The sequence below is a fragment of the Sinocyclocheilus grahami genome, unplaced genomic scaffold (assembly GCF_001515645.1).
Source record: "Sinocyclocheilus grahami isolate Dianchi unplaced genomic scaffold, SAMN03320097.WGS_v1.1 scaffold33.1, whole genome shotgun sequence".
Lineage (NCBI taxonomy): Eukaryota > Metazoa > Chordata > Actinopteri > Cypriniformes > Cyprinidae > Sinocyclocheilus > Sinocyclocheilus grahami.
In genome coordinates this window covers 3181063-3195813 of record NW_015505212.1, presented here as the reverse complement: position 1 = coordinate 3195813, position 14751 = coordinate 3181063, and the positions used below count along the sequence as shown (strand labels likewise).

The 14751-nt window shown below is 36.9% G+C and overlaps 2 protein-coding genes across 2 annotated transcripts; both read left to right on the top strand.

Moving 5' to 3' along the window:
• Positions 1–3069: 3069 nt before the first annotated feature.
• LOC107581276 (arg8-vasotocin receptor-like) lies at positions 3070–4258 on the top strand. Its single transcript, XM_016266778.1, has one exon. It carries the CDS (start codon positions 3254–3256, stop codon positions 4256–4258), a length of 1005 nt encoding a protein of 334 aa, XP_016122264.1. The 5' UTR covers positions 3070–3253.
• Positions 4259–8299: 4041 nt separating this feature from the next.
• On the top strand, positions 8300–14034 carry LOC107581275 (host cell factor 2-like). Its single transcript, XM_016266777.1, has 15 exons — positions 8300–8533; positions 8914–9062; positions 9148–9308; positions 9397–9605; positions 9696–9780; positions 10814–10920; positions 11018–11032; positions 11212–11267; positions 11353–11410; positions 11577–11648; positions 11741–11772; positions 11865–11996; positions 12091–12276; positions 12350–12641; positions 13462–14034. The coding sequence occupies exons 1-15, from the start codon at positions 8374–8376 to the stop codon at positions 13539–13541; spliced, it is 1794 nt and encodes a 597-aa protein (XP_016122263.1). The 5' UTR covers positions 8300–8373; the 3' UTR covers positions 13542–14034.
• The last annotated feature ends 717 nt before the right edge of the window (positions 14035–14751 follow it).

The window sequence follows — 14751 nt, the reverse complement described above, 5'->3', positions numbered from 1 at the left end:
TTGCTAAGTGGTTGCTAGGGTGTTCTGGCTGGTTGCTAAGGTGATTCATTTGTAAATATGATTTAGGTACCTTCGTGTTAGTTTATAGGTTTTTTTTGGTCAGTTTTATTGGCCATCAGGTAATGAGATGAGAAAAAAAAGTTCAGCAGCGCTGTTAACTAAAACTATTCGTTTTTGTCATTTAAAATAAGGCTGAAATAAAAAAAATTTAAAAAATCTACCATTAACTGAAAAAACATGTAAAATACAAAAATGAGAAACATTGCCTTGGCAGCTAACTGAAATAAAACAAGTTGACTTTAAAATTACTAAAACTAAAACGGAAATAAAAATAAAGCTAAATAGCTAAATTTTATATAAAAATTAAGCTAAATATAAATTTAAAAAAACAAAAGCACAAAACTAAACTAAAATGTAAATAAAACTGAAATACTAATAAAAGCCAATTCAAAATATTAATAAATAGTATACTAAAATAACTGTTTGGTTCTGCATGCTTTGAGGTTTTTGAAACATAAATTGTGTAATTATGAGTTAAAATGAATTATTATTTTCATGGTGTTTATGGTGTTCATTAATCCTTGTAGGCTCATGTACCCAAACAAATGCATCACAGCCGTCAACTGTTAAATTACACCAACTATGGCATTAACCCCACATTTTAACAAAAGCGGAATTTCTAGACTGCAGCCTTATGCATATAAACTGGACATTCTACTTTGTAGTTGACAGAAGAGACGATTTCAATCAATGTTTTTGGTTCGTTTTCCCATATGAGAAAACCTGTTCATTTGAAATGCTATACATTGTATGTTTTTCGAAGTTGTAAATAAAACAAAGATTATTGGAGTACTTTTCAAAGAAAATACTAGTCTTTTTACTTGAAATGTCATGTTTAATTCAATGTGTTACATTCTGTTTCTTTGTTATGCTTGTGGAATTTACTAGCAATTTCTGAGTTTCCAAGTAAATCCTGCACGATCTGCTAATAGACACCAAAAGCCACAGATGTGCATTTTACAAATGTAGATTCAACAGAGCCTTGCTCAACTCGTTTGTGCTTCAAGCAAACAACCTCCATAAGTGAAAGTGTAAAGAGTGTGCATGTGAATCATGGGCATTGAGGCACCTCTTCCTCATTATCTGCACTCAGACTTTAAGTGGAGATGTTCTGACATTAGTGACATCGTAACGACTTACTTTCCACAAGTGTTTAAATACGGCAAGTGATATTTAAGCATTGTGTACAAACCTTTGTTCACATCTCTGGTTTTCATTGACCACATCTGGCTCATGAAAATCAGCGGATGCTTCATCACTGCTGAAAACCTTGCAGCTGAAATAACATGGATTAGAACAACAAGTTGCAAAATTTGATGGCATTAAAAATATATTTGTAAAAAGTGCAATTAGGCATATATTGTAAGCATTTTACACCAAAATCAGAGTGTATTTTACAGTTTCTATACTCATCCCATCTTTCTCTTTATTTCTTTCTTCTCTCTCTCTCTCATTAACATACACACGCATACATAGGCAAAATAAAATGCTCAGCTGTGACCCCAAAGGTCAGCGGCAACTGAATAAGGTGAATTAAAAAACTAGGTTGAGTGTTTTAGGCTGATGTTTAATTATAAATCTATATTGCAATAAGCTCAAAATTAGAGAACAACCTATACAATTTCCTAAATTTCAAGGTCACTGCTTAGTCATATTTGAAGTTATCCTAACAGGAGTAGAAGGGCAGTTTTTAAGCATATTTCATAAATTAATTGTATTCTGAAGCACAGTATAGAAAACTTAATTGAGATATTTGAAAAAGAACTCTGATCAAAATTAGAGAACATTTACAGGTACCTCCAAGTTATAGGTGTTAATCTGGCACCTCGTGCTAATTTCTTTAATTGTATGCCAAACCATATTTAACTGGCAGCATTCCTCTAATTTTCACTGAGATTGCACGATGGCAGGCCGCTCTAAGGTGACTGAAACCCTGCAACAGGAGGAAGTCCAGATGAAGGCCAAAGGGATGACCCTTTCAGCCACTGCAAGAGAAGTTGATGAAAATCACAAATCTGTGATTTCTCGAATATTGCAGGTTCACAATGACACTAATTCATTCAAGTGCCCTGACAAATGCACAAGAAGACAGGATAATGCAGAGACTCTCAATGGGGAACTGGTTCAACACTGCAGCTGAAAATGCTCAACAGTTCAGCGCTGAATAAGGTCTGGATCTGTCTTGGCACATTTAAGAGAAGTTGGACTGAAAGCGCACTCTGGAGAAATAATCAAAAGGCTAGGCTCACCTTTGCTGAGGAGCTGTGTAGAGAGAGGAGAACTGGTCCAAAGTTCACAAAGTTTGTAAATCTGATTACACACTGTAAGATTGCCAGCTGACACCAGTTTATTAGACTGAGAGTGTGGCACGAGCTCAATACATTTTCTTTTAACTATATGGTATTTGTATTTCTAGCATGATAGGACCTAATTAGAGAATTTACTAAACGTTTTCCCTTTGTCATTAAGGACAGTCGTGGTTTTCTATAAGCGAGAAATATATTTGCCAAATGGAAAACCACTTACTGTTTTATAGCCTAATTATAATTACACAGAGCGTACCCCTAAAACCAAAATAATAAAAATACAAGTTGACATTTGAAAGACATTTGACAAAATGAAACTAAATAGAACTGAATAATGATAACATTATCTTTTTAGACATTTTCATTATTTGAAGGTCTTTGCAAAATTAATACGGTTGTGTTCTTGTTAATTACTGTGAAGCTGCTTTGAAAAAGAAAATCTGTACTGTATAAACGGCTGTATAAATAAATGTGACTTGACTTGCATATATGATTGACAGATGAAATAGAAGGCGCTCGGTTGCTTCCACTGAGGGCGCGCGCCGAGCGCACTTACATCTACTTGTAAGGTTGTACTTAATATCGGTTAGGGGCGTGCAGTCGAGGAGAGAGAGGGCCGCTCTCGAGCTTGCCAGCCTCTTCAGTGGGGGCTGGATTTAAAGAATGCAACACTTGTCAGGCAATCTTCATGACGCGTCACCACAATTGAGGCACATCGATGTGCACCACCAGAATATGACACGCGTCTCTGAAACTTAAATGCATCGGTCCTCTCTAGTCTAAGTGTGCTCCATTGAAGACTCTGTAGGGATTCCCATCTGCTGCTTTTACGCACGAGTATCCGTGCGCAATGAAGCTCTGGGCAGCGAGAGAGCGCACGCGATTTTATGCATGAAAATCATAGCTCGTTTCCAAACCCAACCATGGGCAACGCGTCTAACCAAACCACGGCGAACAACGACACCGACCCGTTCGGCAGGAACGAAGACGTGGCCAAAATGGAGATCACGGTTTTAAGCGTCAACTTCCTCGTGGCGGTGATCGGAAATCTGTGCGTGCTGCTGGCCATGCACAACACCAAGAAGAAAAGCTCACGCATGCACCTGTTCATCAAGCACCTGAGCCTCGCGGACCTGGTGGTGGCTTTCTTCCAGGTTCTTCCACAGCTCTGCTGGGAGATCACCTTCAGGTTTTACGGACCTGACTTCCTTTGCCGGATTGTCAAGCATCTCCAGGTCCTAGGGATGTTCGCGTCCACCTATATGATGGTGATGATGACACTGGACCGCTACATCGCCATATGCCACCCTCTGAAGACCCTCCAGCAGCCCACGAAGCGCGCCTACATCATGATCGGGTCCACTTGGCTCTGCAGCCTGTTGCTCAGCACCCCTCAATACTTCATCTTCTCTCTGAGCGAGATCCAGGACGGCTCGGATGTGTATGACTGCTGGGGACACTTCATCGAGCCGTGGGGCATCCGCGCCTACATCACCTGGATCACCGTGGGTATCTTCCTCATCCCTGTCATCATCCTCATGATCTGCTACGGGTTCATATGCCACAGTATCTGGAAGAACTTCAAGTGCAAGACCAAGAGAGGCTCCCCGCACAGCTCTAAGAACGGGATGATTGGAAAGGCATCTGTCAGTAGTGTCACCATCATCTCAAGAGCCAAACTGAGAACTGTAAAGATGACATTCGTGATTGTTTTGGCGTACATTGTGTGCTGGGCTCCGTTCTTCATCGTGCAAATGTGGTCAGTCTGGGATGAAAACTTCTCCTGGGATGGTAAGTTGACACATGGTTATACAAGCAAACACGATATTAAGTTTAAACTATATTCAGACTTTCAGAGGGTTGGAAAGAGATTTCTGTTCGTGAGCCTGTAAGCATTTATTTCGCACATTCTGAGTAACTTGTAATCTAACTTTTTTAGTCCTATACTGAACACTATAGGCAATATATGTCAAAAGAAAAAAAAACAATACAAGGCACCCTAATCTCTTTCTTCCATTTAATTTCAAGCCTTAATTAGGCAAGCATAATAATAAGATAAAAAAAATAGCATAATATATTCGCCCTAATTCTGGCAATATTCACAATACTAACAAGGTGCAATTGCAAGCATCTCCAAAAATAATTGCATATATGGTTTTAAATCTAGGTCCAGAACACATTCCAAACTAACTCTTTCGCCACTTAAATACACTGCATAACTCACTATAAAAGATCAAACCAAAAAGTGTCTGCAACCAAATATTGCTAGAGTTTTTCTCAGAACTAACTTCACTTTTCTGAGTTGTTCTTGCACCATAAATGCCAATAATAAGCCTTTATTTTTAAGAGTGTAGTGGGAGTAACAGGTGCAGTTTATCACATTTACTATGAACTTCTTCCATTAAAGTTTCACTAATCTACTGTTTTAACATATAAAACTTATTAAAAGCCTTTTTTATCAAGAATACGTAAATTGCTTTAAATAAAATAATCTGCTAAATGACTAAATGTAAATGAAAAGTGTGCTTATGTTATCTTTATTTTTTTTGGTTCCAAAAATTTGGGGGGGGGGGGGGCTATAGATGTATACTACATACTATATGGGTGGGTGTGTGCGAAAATCTGACATAACACACCATTATGAATGTGGAAGGGTGATCCTTTACATCTGTTTCAATCTCAGTGCAGGTTACATTTAAACTCCCTTCATCTCCCACAACTTTCCCTTATCTGCTTAAAATGAAAACCCCAGTGGCTCCAATCTGCCAATCCCAGTCTTATCAACCGGTACGTTCTGGCTAAACCAGGATCCGAACAAACCATATCACATAATGCCGGTTTCATCCTCGGACCTGAACACCACTGGGAAAGCAATCAGCGTTTTATTACACAATTGTAACCCAATTGACAGGTAATATCAGGCTCATCTTTTAAACTAAATGTTGCAGATGGGTAAAGCCTGCTTTGTCAATGAGTCAACCCAGAGAGATTCTTTGTTTTTTAGGCAGCAAATCTAATAAAGGCAAGGGCCATGTGGACTTAAAAAGATATTGAAAATATAACAGAAAGCCAGGAGGGAGGTTCCACTAAAACAGATAGAGAGACATACAAACACAACAAACTGAACCGGGGTATCGTTCCACAAAGAACCTTTAACATTCATGGAATGTTCTTTATAGTGGAAAAAAAAGTTCTTTAGAATATTTATGTTCTTTTACAAGCCTTTGACTGAAAGATTCTTTGAGGAGCCAAAAATGATTTCTCTATGCAATGCTGTGATGTACCTGTCACCTTTAATTATAGAGTGAAGGAGGCCTTTTTATGTCAAGTCTTTCATTAATGCGTCACCTTCTCTTCAATCTTCTCTGGTCTTAGCAGGTCTGTCAGCTTACTGGTGTAATTGGGATCGCAGCTGTTACCTTGTCCTCACATGCTCCTGTTTAACAAAGAAAGGTTAGATAAGTTCAGGTGAAGTAAATGATGAAACTTTCTCTCTTCATATTGATTCTAGAATGTCCATTCATAAACACCCTTTTTTAAGGATTGGAATCTTGGTTTAAAGGAATATTCGAGTTTAAGCATCTCTGACATGCTGTTAAATACCACAGAAAATGTATAAAAGTAAACAAAAACGTGTTCAGTACATTTGTAATGGCGCACTATTGTTCCATAGACACAACACTAAATGAGTTTGAATGAATGCATTGTTGTTCTATAGCTTGGCTCGAACCTAAACAATATGTTACATTATTTTGTTAGGTTGCCAGGAAGGATAGTACATTGTTTAAGACAGGAAGTTTAGCTTATTGTTAATGGGGGAGAGTCCAAAATAGAACAACTTTCATCATTCAGCTTGCCTACTGGAAGCTTTCCTGCCGAGCTCAATGTCTAGATGACGAGAACAAACCCAACTCTACATATCCATAATTCTCATACGACCCTCCTAACGGCTTCCCATCCAGCTGCCTGCATCTTCTTCACCTCACATCTCCACATCTCTGCTTCCCCTCATTATTTCTCTGCTTTTTTCATGAAATGCTACAATCCAGCCACAACACAGTAATAACGTGGCATTACAAGAGGTCAGTCTAGAACAGCAGACTTCTTAGACAAAATGTTGTCATTCAATTGTTCATTTTTTACTCTGCCATTGAAATGATTCTGTTACAATGTTACAATGTTACAATGTTACAGTTCACAAGCTACTTTTGTCTTTCTCTTTGTTCCTTTATTGTAATTCGCAAAAACTTCTGTAGCTCTCTCTTTTCATTCAAAAGATTTTATTATTATTATTATTGTTATGCAAGGACTAGCTGACAGCTTGTTCTCTATCCATCTTTCAATAGATTTTATCTCTCTAAAATCAGTGAAGGAAGCACAAGCTGTCGTCACCTCAGAGAAGAGCTGGCTACCACACTAACCCATTGTTCTTTTTCAATGTAATGTATAGATAGACACAGCCTTTTTTCAATTACGATATATTTTACTCACAATGTCATTTCAACCTCTAGCTGTTTGCCCTGAATGCCCTGAATGCCCTGTATTTAATATTTCTCGTTTATCTTTAAGTAATGGATTTACTATTGCATCATGGAACAATTGTCTTGCACCACCAAACAAATGCCATTTCAGTTTAAAACACTGTTAATAAAAGGCCTCAAATGTGTTTTGCATGTGCACATCTGCTTATTATTACAATTATTTATGAAGGAGAACTTTAGAACTGACATTAACTTGCACATAAACTCAACAGAATTTTTTTTATCGTCACAGTGAGATTTTCCTTGGGCAAAAAGGTCTTTTGATTTCATTCATGAGAATCTATCTAAATCTATTATGAACCATAACGTCTAGCGTTTATGGTATGTCTGTAAAATCATTCCTCATTTGCCATGCCTCTGAAACCCCCAAATCCTCATAGAGACCTTTGCTGACCTCTAGGTTTCACATAAGATATTACACAGTTGATGGACAGTAGATGAATCTTCTGCTGTTTTGATGTCTTTAAAGCCAAACTGATATATATTCTATCTTTGGTTAAAATTAACTATTAAAGACACCACCACTCATAGCTATCATATTAGCACTTCTAAAATCTACCTTACCTGTTTGCACATACAGTACATAATAATGATCTGATTTCAAATAATACTTTTTTAAATGATTGGTTTAATGTCAACAGCACTCATTTGCTGTATTAAAAGAGAATATTTATGTTGTAAAGTATCCTATAACCTACAGGCTATATTGTATTTAAATATTTAAAATGTAACAATTGAATATTTTAAATAAGTCTATACTACATTTAAAAAAACATATATTTTATCATTTTAAAATATATATTATATTAAATAATTTTAATGATAAATGTAGAACACATCTGTTTTAGCAGATTATTATAAATGTAGCATTTCTTTTTCATTTTAATTATTTTGCAACCTACAGTCCTCATGTACACAATAAAAAAAACGATGTTTTTATCGTTATATGCATCTGTCGTATTATTTTAATGTAATTGAATTACTCTTACGGCTCCATTTACTGTATTTGAATATTTTAAATAAGTCTATACTACATTTAAAAAAACATATATTTTATCATTTTAAAATATATATTATATTAAATAATTTTAATGATAAATGTAGAACACATCTGTTTTAGCAGATTATAAATGTAGCATTTCTTTTTCATTTTAATTCTTTTGCAACCTACAGTCCTCATGTACACAATAAAAAAACCGATGTTTTTATCGTTATATGCATCTGTCGTATTATTTTAATGTAATTGAATTACTCTTACGGCTCCATTTACTGTATTGTTCAAAGGGGAGGAGCCTAAGAACCACAAACGGCTCTGATTTGTCGAAAGTGCGCCGCCTTTTGGTCACGTGATAAGCGTTGAGCAAATCACATCCACGCTTTCAAGCACGGGGAAGAGCTACTTAACTGTTTGCATGTAGTCCGCCTTTATTGCATTGCAATTGTGCCAAATCAAACGATAATATATTATGATTAATAAGGGTCCCATATGGAAAAGTGTGCGGTCTTACGCTGGACCTGTTCCGAGGGCGAGGCATGGGCACCGGGTCGTGGCCATACGAGAGCTGGTGGTTGTGTTTGGAGGTGGAAACGAGGGAATAGCGACCAATCTGCATGTTTATAACTCGGGTAGGGCACTAAATATACTACATACTATATAGTACAGTGAGTGGATGCAGTTTATAAAAACACAAGAGACGTGACTTCAGATCAGATAATTCAGATTCACTGAATTAATGAAACAAATCATTGGTTAATATACATTAAAATAGTCAGAAATACTACTAAACTCTATCAATGTTTTCATATGCATTAATGCTGACTGGCTTATGTACATTAAAATAGTCAGAAATGCTACTAAACTCTATCAATGTTTTCATATTCATTAATGCTGACTGGCTTATGTACATTAAAATAGTCAGAAATTCCATGAAACATTTTTAATACATATATGTAATGCTGATGTACACAATAATGCATTAATGAAAGTTATAAACTACACATTTCAGTGACCAAGCAGTGGTTCCTGCCAGCAGTGAGAGGGGATATCCCACCTGGTTGTGCCGCTCATGGCTTCGTTTGTGAAGGCACACGGATCCTGGTGTTTGGAGGGATGGTTGAATTTGGCCAGTATACCAACAGCCTCTATGAACTGCAGGTGAGCACTTAATGTAGTTCAGTTAATAGTTTATGATTGTAGTACACAGCTTTAGGAGGGCCCTGATTTCTGTCTGTTTTTTCAGGCCAGTCGATGGCTGTGGAAGAAACTGAAGCCCCGTCCACCAAGGAACGCATCAGCTCCATGTCCACGAATTGGCCACAGCTTCACTCTTCATGCTAATAAGTGTTATCTTTTTGGTGGAATGGCCAATGACAGTGAAGACCCAAATGGCAATGTACCAAGGTGTGCATATTCATATGCATATATTCATGTCAAATTCAAAAACACATACATACTCACATGGATGATGCACGTTTGTGTTTTTATGCAGATATTTAGATGACTTCTATGAGCTGGAGCTGCAGGTCCAGTCTGGCGTTAAAGGCTGGAACATTCCTGAAACCAAAGGTGGAGGCCCGTCAGCCAGAGAATCCCATAGTTCTGTGGTGTACTGTGTTAAGGGTGGAAGTGCCCCAAAGCTCTACATATTTGGGGGCATGTGTGGGCACAGACTGAATGATTTGTGGCAACTAGACATTGGTAAGGCCTTGTTCATATTGATAAAAATAATAAAGCTGTATGATTTTATAGTAGCTCATTTGGTTTAAGCTGATGTCTTAATTATTTCAGAGACTATGACTTGGTCATTGCCTCCAACCAGAGGTCAACTGCCACTACAGAGGAGCCTGCACACCTCCAATGTGATTGGAAACAAGTAATGCTACAGCCTGTTTCTTTTTTTATTAGATTTACTGTAGAGAGCTATTCCGTTTGTGGTCCTAAAAACAGTAAAAATAACAAAGCTTTGCAACTAAAAAAAAAATTGGATGATGCCGAGTTAAAAAATTATCAATAAAAGCTTTCTATCATGTAGTTTTTTTACAAAACAAGAATGATTTTTCATATTATATGTATCAGCTTTAATGCACTCAATGCAGTCAAATATCAAGTTTAAATAACAAAAATATTCTAAATATATAGTTTAACTTACAATCTGCAAAGGAGTAAAGAAATATGTTCAAATACTCCATTTAATGTCAAATAACTTTACATAAAGTTTATGCCTAATAAAATTAAAATCTATAATTTTCTGTCACTGTTAGGATTCTGTCGCCTCAGGATTAGGCATAAAATATGTCTGTAGAATAATTTATGCATGTGAAAATCGGCTGAGAATTGAACAGATAATTGTAACCTGACCTGAAATAGGAATCAAGTCTTTGTGGCAGTTCTTCTGCGGATTAAGGGATAATACAAGACTTCTTCACCTTTCAAATGGTTGTTGAAAGCAAAAATGCTATAAAAACCACATTATGTTTTGTGAGAAAGTGTGACATTCTGTAGCAAAAAAAGACACTATTTTTGAAATCAGCAACTCAAGATTCGTCAGAAACAAGTATTGGATTTCATTCAGCAAATTCAATTCAAGTTTATTTGTATAGCGCTTTTCACGATGATGCAGGGCAGTGCAATTAGCAGTTTCATGTCACAATGGTTTCAAAATTTCCATTTGAGAAATGACTGAGGTACTTCATGTAATGTTAACAAAACTGCTATTCTGAAAACCCATTTGAAATCCATTATGGGTGAATTAGTCTCTTGACGTCATGACGGAACAGCTCCATTGTCCATTTCCTCTCTCAATTTCACTTTTCAATAAAGTCAAGATGTTCAGGTATGGTTCTTCTGTATATTATTTTACCTCATTTTTTACACAATTTCTCATCTTCTTTATCTTCTTGTTGTAGGTTATATGTGTTTGGAGGCTGGGTTCCCGTTGGAGAGGCAGAGGACACGCTTGCCGCAGATGGAGTCAAGTGGATCTGCACCAACTCTCTTTCCATGCTAAACCTTGGTATGATCAAGAATATTACATCATTCCTGCAGCTAGATAATCTCAGAAATTGCTTTAATAAAAAAAGTTTTATCTTGGTATGGTTTGCTTACTGTAGACACAATGACATGGCATGACATTTAAGGGGGTCTGAATACTTTCCGTACCCAGTGTATATACCTGTATATATATATATATATATATATATATATATAGTGCTTGAATTTAATCTGGGAATAGGAGTAAGAACCCTGTGTATGTTATTTATAATTTAAATAAATGTTATTTTATTTATATTAATTTTCTGTTTAGACATCCAGGCAAGTGCAGATGTCAAAGTTAGAGGAGAGAGAAAATCTTCATTGCTGGTCAGATTTCTGCATTTTAGTGGAATTTATAAATTCATTTTTTTATATTTTTTTTATTAATCTCACAGGGCCTTTCTCGTTTCAGGAAAGCATTTTGAGGCCAAAGGAACCAGGTGAGGACAGGGCAGATGTCCCACCAAAAGGTAACAATGGTAGAAAAGCAAACACTGCTTCTGATGTCTAGTTTAATATACATGTTTATTTCCACTCTTGCATTCTCACTTTTGAACTTTCTATGTTAGACAATGGTTTAGTCTCATACAGTTAGTCTTATACCTGAAGATGTATTTTTAATGTGCATAATCAAAGATCAAGAAGGTGTTTCCGCGATGCCATCAGATGTGAATAAGGCTGGTAAGCTGAATATTACATGCCAGAAAGGTATAAGCACACACTAACTGTGGACAATGGACCTGTTTTGGCCAGATTTTACTGTGGTTTTTCACTCTTACTGTTTACGTTCACATTCACAGAACGGGACATCTCTCCAATACCATTCCAAAAGGTAGGGTGTTACAGTGTGTTTCTGTACTAAAGCGTATACAAGTATAAAGCACCTAAAACACACTGACACATTTACACCCTGTGCCCTTACAGTCCAAGGACTCTGTGTGGTTTGATGTAGGTGTGTTTAAAACACTGTATTGTGAGGTTACACACTACTTCCTACCTTCTGAGGATGGTGACATGGCATCGACCATGTCTTGTCAAAACTCATCTGACAGTGAGGTTTGTCTGTGGTTCTGGTTTGGTACTACCACAACTAATTGTAACGGCTTCCAGTTGTGTCAGTGTGTTTTACGTCACTGCTTCTGTCCGACAGTGGAAGTTGCCGGGTCCTCATTGTTTTAAGGATCATGAGAAGCAGGAGTTGGCCTCAGGAGTCACATATAAATTCAGGGTGGCCGGCCTGAACAGCCGTGGCCTGGGTGACTTCAGTCCCATCAGCGAGTTTAAAACCTGCCAGCCTGGATTTCCTGGAGCCCCATCTGCTGTAAAAATCACCAAGGTACAATCATTCTTCTCAGTGATGACAAACATTTTGCAAACAAACACGTTTAGATGCTATGTCATGATTTCAGGATAAAGATTCAGTGCATATCACCTGGGAGCCTCCCACCTCTCCGTCCGGGAAGGTCACGGAGTATTCCATGTACTTGGCAGTGAGGAAAAGTCGAGGGAACAGCGTGGAGCGACCTGGCGAGCAGGCCTTCATCCGAATCTACTGCGGTACCAAGACCTCATGCACAGTGAGCGAAAGCCAGCTGAGCAACGCACACATCGACTGCTCGGCACGGCCTGCCGTCGTCTTCCGAATCGCTGCCAAGAATGAGCAGGGCTACGGTCCGGCCACTCAGATCCGCTGGCTGCAAGGTGTGGAAGAACTTCTAAAGCTTTGACTCATGAGTGTATCCTCATCAAATCCTCATTTTTCCTTGTGTTGATGTATGTCCTATTGAACTGGAAGTTGGGGAGGGTCTCGTATTCTAATAGCCTTTGGTTTTTATGTCAAAGCCATGAAACATATATGCAAAGTGAATTCAGTTTCATGGGACTTTAAGAGTTGCTTGTAGAAAAACAGCAATTATGGCATTTAAACTCTACACAAACCAATCATCATTTCAATTAATTAAAGAAATATTTAAGAGCCAACTTACCTTTATTATGGCATTGTTCATGCTGTTGATGTTTACTGGCCAAGTATTTGACCAAAAATACAGTAAAAACAATATTGTGAAATATTATTATACTTTTAAATAGCTGGTTTAATATATTTTAAAATGTAATTTATTCTTGTGATGGCAAAGCTGAATTTTCAGCATCATTACTCCAGTCTTCAGTGTCACATGATCCTTCAGAAACCATTCTAATATGCCGATTTGCTGCTCAAGATTAAGTTCTTATCATCAATGTTGAAAACAGTTGTGCCCATTAATATTTTTGTGGAATCTATACTTTTTTTCAGGTTTATTTGTTGAATAGAAAGTTCAAAAGAACAGTATATTTAAAAATAGAAATCTTTTGTAACATTATAAATGTCTTTACTGTCACTTTTGATCAATTTCATGCCAAATAAAATAACTTTTGTTAATTCCTTTAATTTCCCAAACGTCTGAACAGTAGTGTACACTACAATATAATCTCAAGTGCAACATACAGTCCAGTCCTAACAGCTGAACGTGTCGTCCTACAGATGCGAGCAAGCTGAAATCGTCAGTGACGCAGGCAGACTCCAGTCCTCCAGCAGCAGAGCCTGACACCACCTGCAGATGAACTCTCACCCCTGGTGGTCTGCCAGCTGCTGCACTGACTGCCAAAGCTCTAATACTTCAGGACTGCATTTCACTCTCTATTATTCCACAAAGCCTTTTGCCATTTTAATTTAACTCCTCTGTGTATAGGATTGTCCCAGTCCACTGTGTTTTTCTAAATCTTGATTGCCTTTTAATGTCATGGTATGGTTTATACAGTAAGCTTTAGGTTTATCAGTATCAGTCAAATTGTTCATCATCACTGTAAAAAATGTATATTTTACTTTAACACTTTTTATATTGAGTTCATAAATTTATTTTTATTATGGACTGTTATAGCCACTTTTTTTTTTTTTAATATCTCCAAATCCCTACTATGGTTTTTGTAAGCAAAATTCATTCATGCCTTAGTGGAAAATGAGCTACTTCCCCATATCTTAAACTGCATGTACGTTTCTTAAAATAGGCTCCTGTATTTTTAGGAACTGCATAATTGCCAGTAGTTTGAACAAACAGCTCCACCAGAGCTCCCTTCATTTCCGTTTTTTTATTTTTTTTTAATAATTTGATTGAGCTGTTTTTTTTTCCGAAAAGCCATCCAGTTCTTACTTTTAACAGGAAATTTTTTTTAGTTTTGTTGCCATTACAAAAACATTAATTCTACATTGTGCTATGAAAGCTGAAATTCTGCAATTTGGGTTAAATATTCAGTGCATTAATTAAGCATAATACATCTACTTTAACATTAACCCTGCACAATTACTATAATCTGTCTACTGGGGGATTTTTAATATCCCATTTGTAGAATTGCTTATGCAGTTGTACATAAGAGATTATATCTGTATTATGTTCCATTAGCATGCCACTAACCTAGAGAACTACAGAGTATTAATGACACAGATTGTACCATTTCAAACAGAGCTCTTAAAAACATTGATCCGTCGGGATGTGATGCACCATAATTTGATTGAGCTGTTTTTTTTTTCCGAAAAGCCATCCAGTTCTTACTTTTAACAGGAAATTTTTTTTAGTTTTGTTGCCATTACAAAAACATTAATTCTACATTGTGCTATGAAAGCTGAAATTCTGCAATTTGGGTTAAATATTCAGTGCATTAATTAAGCATAATACATCTACTTTAACATTAACCCTGCACAATTACTATAATCTGTCTACTGGGGGATTTTTAATATCCTATTTGTAGAATTGCTTATGCAGTTGTACATAAGAGA